Source organism: Penaeus japonicus, unplaced genomic scaffold, assembly GCF_977035675.1.
Source record: "Penaeus japonicus unplaced genomic scaffold, GWHDUDI00000001_assembly GWHDUDI00000007, whole genome shotgun sequence".
NCBI classification, from domain to species: Eukaryota; Metazoa; Arthropoda; class Malacostraca; order Decapoda; family Penaeidae; genus Penaeus; species Penaeus japonicus.
Genome location: NW_028234409.1, coordinates 42,516,897 through 42,524,396, shown reverse-complemented (window position 1 = coordinate 42,524,396; position 7,500 = coordinate 42,516,897). Strand labels below are relative to the sequence as shown.

General features: G+C 46.6%; 1 protein-coding gene across 8 annotated transcripts in view; it reads right to left on the bottom strand.

Annotated features, from left to right (window-relative positions):
* The window catches only part of LOC122255392 (transmembrane protein 53), a 74,908-nt gene that overhangs the window by 2,703 nt on the left and 64,705 nt on the right, over positions 1-7,500 (bottom strand). For all 8 annotated transcript variants that reach the window (XM_043019445.2, XM_043019444.2, XM_043019443.2 and 5 more), the window contains 2 exons: positions 5,258-5,368; positions 1-66 (listed from right to left, as the gene is read on the bottom strand). The exon at positions 1-66 is cut by the window's left edge and continues 89 nt beyond it. In XM_043019445.2, the coding sequence (XP_042875379.2) occupies positions 1-66; positions 5,258-5,368 (177 nt within the window). The remainder of the gene's footprint in view (positions 67-5,257; positions 5,369-7,500) is intronic.

Sequence of the window (7,500 nt, the reverse complement as noted above, 5' to 3'; positions counted from 1 at the left end):
GCAGTCCCACACCTGTCCCACGAACCGCTCCGGGAGGGAACCGAACTCACGCCTGTTCTTCATCATCTGGCGGGGTAAGGATGCGTCTATGTGTATGTATACAGACACTCTTACTCTCTCTGTCTGTCTCTTTCCCTGTCTCCGTTTTTGTCTCTGTCTCTGTTTCTATCTCTGTCTCTATCTCTATCTCTGTCTCTATCTCTTTCTCTATCTCTGTCTTTGTATGTCTCTGTCTCTATCTCTATCTCTGTCTCTATCTCTTTCTCTATCTCTGTCTTTGTATGTCTCTGTCTCTATCTCTATCTTTGTCTATGTCCCTATCTCTGTCTCTGTCTCTATCTCTGTCTCTATCTCTGTCTCTGTCTCTGTGTCTCTCTATCTCTGTCTATGTCCCTATCTCTGTCTCTCTCTCTCTCTCTCTCTCTCTCTCTCTATCTATCTCTGTCTATGTCCCTATCTCTGTCTCTGTCTCTGACCCTATCTCTGTCTCTGTCTCTGTCCCTATCTCTGTCTCTGTCTCTGTCCCTATCTCTGTCTCTGTCTCTGTCCCTATCTCTGTCTCTGTCTCTGTCCCTATCTCTGTCTCTGTCTCTGTCCCTATCTCTGTCTCTATCTCTGTCTCTGTCGCTGTCCCTATCTCTGTCTCTGTCTCTGTCCCTATCTCTGTCTCTATCTCTGTCTCTGTCGCTGTCCCTATCTCTGTCTCTGTCTCTGTCCCTATCTCTGTCTCTGTCTCTGTCCCTATCTCTGTCTCTGTCTCTGTCCCTATCTCTGTCTCTGTCTCTGTCCCTATCTCTGTCTCTGTCTCTGTCCCTATCTCTGTCTCTGTCTCTGTCCCTATCTCTGTCTCTGTCTCTGTCCCTATCTCTGTCTCTGTCTCTGTCTCTCTCTCTGTCTCTGTCTCTCTCTCTGTCTGTCTCTGTCTCTGTCTCTGTCTCTGTCTCTGTCTCTATCTCTGTCTCTGTCTCTGTCCCTATCTCTGTCTCTGTCTCTGTCCCTATCTCTGTCTCTGTCTCTGTCCCTATCTCTGTCTCTGTCCCTATCTCTGCCTCTATCTCTGTCTCTGTCTCTGTCTCTGTCTCTCTCTCTCTCTCTAACTCTGTCTATGTCCCTATCTCTGTCTCTGTCTCTGTCCCTATCTCTGTCTCTGTCTCTGTCCCTATCTCTGTCTCTGTCTCTGTCTCTGTCTCTGTCTCTGTCTCTGTCTCTGCCTCTGTCTCTGTCCCTATCTCTGTTCTGTCCTCTCTCTCTATCTCTGTCTCTGTCTCTCTATCTCTGTCTCTGTCCGATCTCTGTCTCTGTCTCTGTCCTATCTCTGTCTCTATCTCTGTCTCTGTCCTTCCCTATCTCTGTCTCTGTCTCTGTCCCTATCTTGTCTCTGTCTCTGTCTCTGTCATCTCTGTCTCTTCTGTCTGTCTCTGTCCCTATCTCTGTATTGTCTCTCTGTCCCTTCTGTCTCTGTCTGTCTCTGTCTCCTGTCCCTTCTCTGTCTCTGTCTGTCGCTGTCCCTATCTCTGTCTCTGTCTCTGTCCCTATCTCTGTCTCTATCTCTGTCTCTGTCTCTGTCCCTATCTCTGTCCCTATCTCTGTCTCTCTATCTGTCTGTCTGTCTGTCTGTCTTTGAATTTCTGTCTCTTTCTCTATCTGTCTCTATCTCTGTCTGTCTTTGTATCTTTGTCTCTGTCTCTGTCTGTCTGTCTCTCTGTCCATCTTCACTGTCTCTGTCTATCGTCTCTGTCCCTATCTCTGTCTCTGTCTCTGTCCTATCTGTCTCTATCTCTGTCTCTGTTCTGTCCTATCTCTGTCTCTGTCTCTGTCCCATTCTCTCTGTCCCTATCTCTGTCTCTATCTCTGTCTCTGTCTCTGTCCCTATCTCTGTCTCTATCTCTGTCTCTGTCTCTGTCTCTGTCCCTATCTCTGTCTCTATCTCTGTCTCTGTCTCTCTCTCTGTCTGTCTCTGTCTCTGTCTCTGTCTCTGTCTCTATCTCTGTCTCTGTCTCTGTCCCTATCTCTGTCTCTGTCTCTGTCCCTATCTCTGTCTCTTTCTCTGTCCCTCTCTCTGTCTCTCTCTCTGTCTTTGTCTCTGTCCCTATCTCTGTCTCTGTCTGTCCCTCTCTTCTCTGTCTCTGTCTGTCCCTCTCTCTGTCTCTGTCTGTCCCTCTCTCTGTCTCTGTCTGTCCCTCTCTCTGTCTCTGTCTGTCCCTCTCTCTGTCTCTGTCTGTCCCTCTCTCTGTCTCTGTCTGTCCCTCTCTCTGTCTCTGTCTGTCCCTCTCTCTGTCTCTGTCTGTCCCTCTCTCTGTCTCTCTCTCTCTGTCTCTGTCTCTGTCTCTATCTCTGTCTCTGTCTCTGTCCCTATCTCTGTCTCTGTCTCTGTCCCTATCTCTGTCTCTTTCTCTGTCCCTATCTCTGTCTCTGTCTCTGTCCCTACCTCTGTCTCTGTCCCTATCTCTGTCCCTATCTCTGTCTCTGTCTCTGTCCCTATCTCTGTCTCTATCTCTGTCTCTGTCTCTGTCCCTATCTCTGTCTCTATCTCTGTCTCTGTCTCTGTCCCTATCTCTGTCTCTGTCTCTGTCCCTATCTCTGTCTCTATCTCTGTCTCTGTCTCTGTCCCTATCTCTGTCTCTATCTCTGTCTCTGTCTCTGTCTCTGTCCCTATCTCTGTCTCTATCTCTGTCTCTGTCTCTCTCTCTGTCTGTCTCTGTCTCTGTCTCTGTCTCTGTCTCTGTCTCTATCTCTGTCTTTCGCTGTCTCTGTCTCTGTCCCTATCTCTGTCTCTGTCCCTATCTCTGTCTCTGTCTCTGTCCCTATCTCTGTCTCTGTCTCTGTCCCTATCTCTGTCTCTATCTCTGTCTCTGTCTCTGTCTCTGTCTCTGTCCCTATCTCTGTCTCTGTCTCTGTCCCTATCTCTGTCTCTGTCTCTGTCCCTATCTCTGTCTCTGTCTCTGTCCCTATCTCTGTCTCTGTCTCTGTCCCTATCTCTGTCTCTATCTCTGTCTCTGTCTCTGTCCCTATCTCTGTCTCTGTCTCTGTCCCTATCTCTGTCTCTATCTCTGTCTCTGTCTCTGTCCCTATCTCTGTCTCTATCTCTGTCTCTGTCTCTGTCCCTATCTCTGTCTCTGTCTCTGTCCCTATCTCTGTCTCTGTCTCTGTCCCTATCTCTGTCTCTATCTCTGTCTCTGTCTCTGTCCCTACTATCTCTGTCTCTTTCTCTGTCCCTATCTCTGTCTCTGTCTCTGTCCCTATCTCTGTCTCTGTCTCTGTCCCTATCTCTGTCTCTATCTCTATCTCTGTCTCTGTCTCTGTCTCTGTCCCTATCTCTGTCTCTGTCTCTGTCCCTATCTCTGTCTCTGTCTCTGTCCCTATCTCTGTCTCTATCTCTGTCTCTGTCTCTGTCCCTATCTCTGTCTCTGTCTCTGTCCCTATCTCTGTCTCTGTCTCTGTCCCTATCTCTGTCTCTATCTCTGGTTGTTCGCTTTATCTGTGTCTCTGTGTCTCTATCTCTTGTCTCTGTCTCTGTCTCTGTCTTATCTCTCTCTCTCTAACTCTGTCTCTGTCCTCTCTATCTTCTCTTCTCTGTCTTCTCTTTCCTTATCTCTCTCTCTGTGTCTCTTGTGCCTGTCTCTGTCTCTTCTTTTGTCGCTGTCCCTACCTCCGTCTCTATCTCTGTCTCTGTCTCTGTCTCTGTCTCTGTCCCTATCTCTGTCTCTCTCTCTGTCCCTATCTCTGTCTCTGTCCCTATCTCTGCCTCTATCTCTGTCTTATCTCTGTCCTTCTCTGTCTCTATCTCTGTCTCTGTCTCTGTCCTATCTCTGTCTCCGTCTCTGTCTCTGTCCCTATCTCTGCCTCTATCTCTGTCTCTGTCTCTGTCTCTGTCTCTGTCTCTCTCTCTCTCTCTCTAACTCTGTCTATGTCCCTATCTCTGTCTCTGTCTCTGTCTTTATCTCTATCTTTGTATCTGTCTCTGTCTCTATCTATATCTCAGTCTCTATCTCTGTCTCTCTCGCTCTATCTCTGTCTCTGTCTCTATCTCTATCTCTGTCTCTGTCTCTGTCTCTGTCCCTATCTCTGTCTATATCTCTGTCTCTATTTCTGTCTCTATCTCTGTCTCTGTCTCTATATCTGACTCTATCTCTGTCTCTGTCTCGGTTTCTGCATCTGTCTCTATCTCTGTCTGTATCTCTGTCTCTGTCTCTATATCTGACTCTATCTCTGTCTCTGTCTCGGTTTCTGCATCTGTCTCTATCTGTCTCTATCTCTGTCTCTGTCTCTATCTCTGTCTCTGTCTCTGTCTCTGTCTCTGTCTCTGTCTCTGTCTCTATCTCTGTCTCTATCTCTGTCTCTGTCTCTGTCTCTATCTCTGTCTCTGTCTCTATCTCTGTCTCTGTCTCTGTCTCTGTCTCTATTTCTGTTTCTATCTCTGTCTCTATCTCTGTCTCTGTCTCTGTGTCTGTGTGTGTGTGTGTGTGTGTGTGTGTGTGTGTGTGTGTGTGTGTGTGTGTGTGTGTGTGTGTGTGTGTGTGTGTGTGTGTGTGTGTGTGTGTGTGTTTGTGTGTGTGTGTGTGTGTGTGTATGTGTGTGTGTGTGTGTGTATGTGTGTGTGTGTGTGTGTGTGTGTGTGTGTGTGTGTGTGTGTGTGTGTGTGTGTGTGTGTGTGTGTGTGTGTGTGTGTGTGTGTGTGTGTGTGTGTTTGTGATATGATAATATGTATATATGTATATATATGTATATATATATATATATATATATATATATATATATATATATATATATATATATATATATATATATATATATTACACATATATACATAAATACAGAAATAATATAATCACGGTAGACGAATGATGCATTACAGTTTGATTACAAATTAATAAGCTTAATACGTCTTTCATTAGAAAAACAATTTAAAAAATATTTAGGACCAATAACTTAGAAATACTCATTAGAATAATTAGAAATATTTATGATTTTACCAGTATCATAACAAAAAAAATATTTAAGATTTACTGCAATACAAATTAAAATAGTAATACTAATAATGACAATCATAATGATGATAATAACAATAATAATGATGATGATAATAATAACAACAATAATACTTATAACAACATAAACAACAAAAATACAACAATGACATCAACGACAATAACAAATACGCGCTTACCTAACAACAACAACAACAAAAACAATGATGAAGAGAAGAGAAGAAGAAGAAGAAACAAGAAACCATAAAAAATAGACATATTTTACGTACGTGGACCATGGCTTCCGAAAACACGTACGCACCAACAGAGAACCCGTGCACAAGGAGTGGTCTGTGATGGTCGTTCTCTTGCAGAAGGCGCAGAAGCTTCAACGTAACCATCTGTGGAGAGAGAAAAAAATGTATCGTTTAGGCTTTGAGATCATTTGGGGAAGTGTGAGACCATCTGTGTGGGAGGTTTGTCGCGCGAGACCACCTGGATGACAGATGGTGACGTGTGAGACCATCTGTGTAGTAGGTTTGTCTTGCGAGACCACCTGGGTGACAGCTGGTGACGTGTGAGACCATCTGTGTGGCAGGTTTGTCGTGCGAGACCACCTGGGTGACAGATGGTGACGTGAGACCATCTGTGTGGTAGGTTTGTCGTGCGAGACCACCTGGGTGACAGATGGTGACGTGTGAGACCATCTGTGTGGTAGGTTTGTCGTGCGAGACCACCTGGGTGACAGATGGTGACGTGTGAGACCATCTGTGTGGTAGGTTTGTCTTGCGAGACCACCTGAGTGACAGATGGTGACGTGTGAGACCATCTGTGTGGTAGGTTTGCCGTGCGAGACCACCTGGGTGACAGATGGTGACGTGTGAGACCATCTGTGTAGTAGGTTTGTCATACTAGACCATCTGAGAGACAGCTAGTTACGTGTGAAACCATCTATTTGGTATATTTGTCGTACTAGACCACCTGGGTGACAGCAGGTGACGTGTGAGGCCATCTGTGTGGCAGCTATGACGTACGAGACCATCTGAGAGACAGCCGGTGACGTGTGAAACCATCTGTTTGGTATATTTGTCGACGAGACCATCTGACAGACAGCTGATGACGTGTGAGGCCAACTGAGTGGCAGCTTTGACGTACGAGGCCATCTGAGAGACAGCTAGTGACATGTGAAACCATCTGTGTGGCAGCTTTGTCGTACGAGACCATCTGAGAGACAGCTGGTTACGTGTGAGACCATCTGTGTGGCAGCTTTGTCGTACGAGACCATCTGAGAGACAGCTGGTGACGTGTGAGACCATCTGTGTGGCAGCTTTGTCGTACGAGACCATCTGAGAGACAGCTGGTGACGTGTGAGACCATCTGTGTGGCAGCTTTGTCGTACGAGACCATCTGAGAGACAGTTGGTTACGTGTGAGACCATCTGTGTGGCAGCTTTGTCGTACGAGACCATCTGAGAGACAGTTGGTGACGTGTGAGACCATCTGTGTGGCAGCTTTGACGTACGAAACCATCTGAGAGACAGCTGGTGACCTGTGAGACCATCTGTGTGGCAGCTTTGACGTACAAGGCCATCTGAGAGACAGCTGGTGACGTGTGAGACCATCTGTATGGCAGCTTTGTCGTACGAAACCATCTGAGACAGCTGGTGACGTGTGAGGCCATCTGCGTGGGAGCTTTAATGTACGAAACCATCTGAGAGACAGCTGGTGACGTGTGAGACCATCTGTGTGGCAGCTTTGTCGTATGAGACCATCTGAGAGACAGCTGGTGACGTGTGAAACTATCTGTGTGGCAGCTTTGTCGTACGAAACCATCTGAGAGACAGCTGGTGATGTGTGAGGCCATCTGTGTGGCAGCTTTGTCGTACGAGACCATCTGAGAGACAGCTGGTGACGTGTGAGACCACCTGTGTGGCAGATTTGTCGTACGAGACCATCTGAGAGACAGCTGGTGACGTGTGAGACCATCTGGAAGACAGCTGGTGACGTGTAAGACCATCTGTGCGACAACTTTAACGTACGAAACCATCTGAAAGACAGCTGGTAACGTGTGAGGCATCTGTGTGACAGCTTTAACGTACGAAACCATCTGGGAGACAGCTGGTGACGTGTGAAACCATCTGTTTGGTATATTTGTAGACGAGACCATCTGAAAGACAACTGGTGACGTGTTAGGCCATCTGTGTGGCAGCTTTGACGTACGAGACCATCTGAGAGACAGCTGGTGACGTGTGATACCATCTGTGTGACAACTTTGTCGTACGAGACCATCTGAGAGACAGCTGGTGACGTGTGATACCATCTGGGAGACCGTCTGCGTGACATCTGGTGATAAAGGCTTGCTAGTAATGAGTGACACCATATGTAAGTCATGTTGTGACATGTGACAATTTTGGGGGAATCTAGTGAAACGTAACACCATTTTGGGGCATCTAGTGAAACGTGACACCATTTTGGGGCATCTAGTGAAACGTGACACCATTTTTGGGGCATCTAGTGAAACGTGACACCATTTT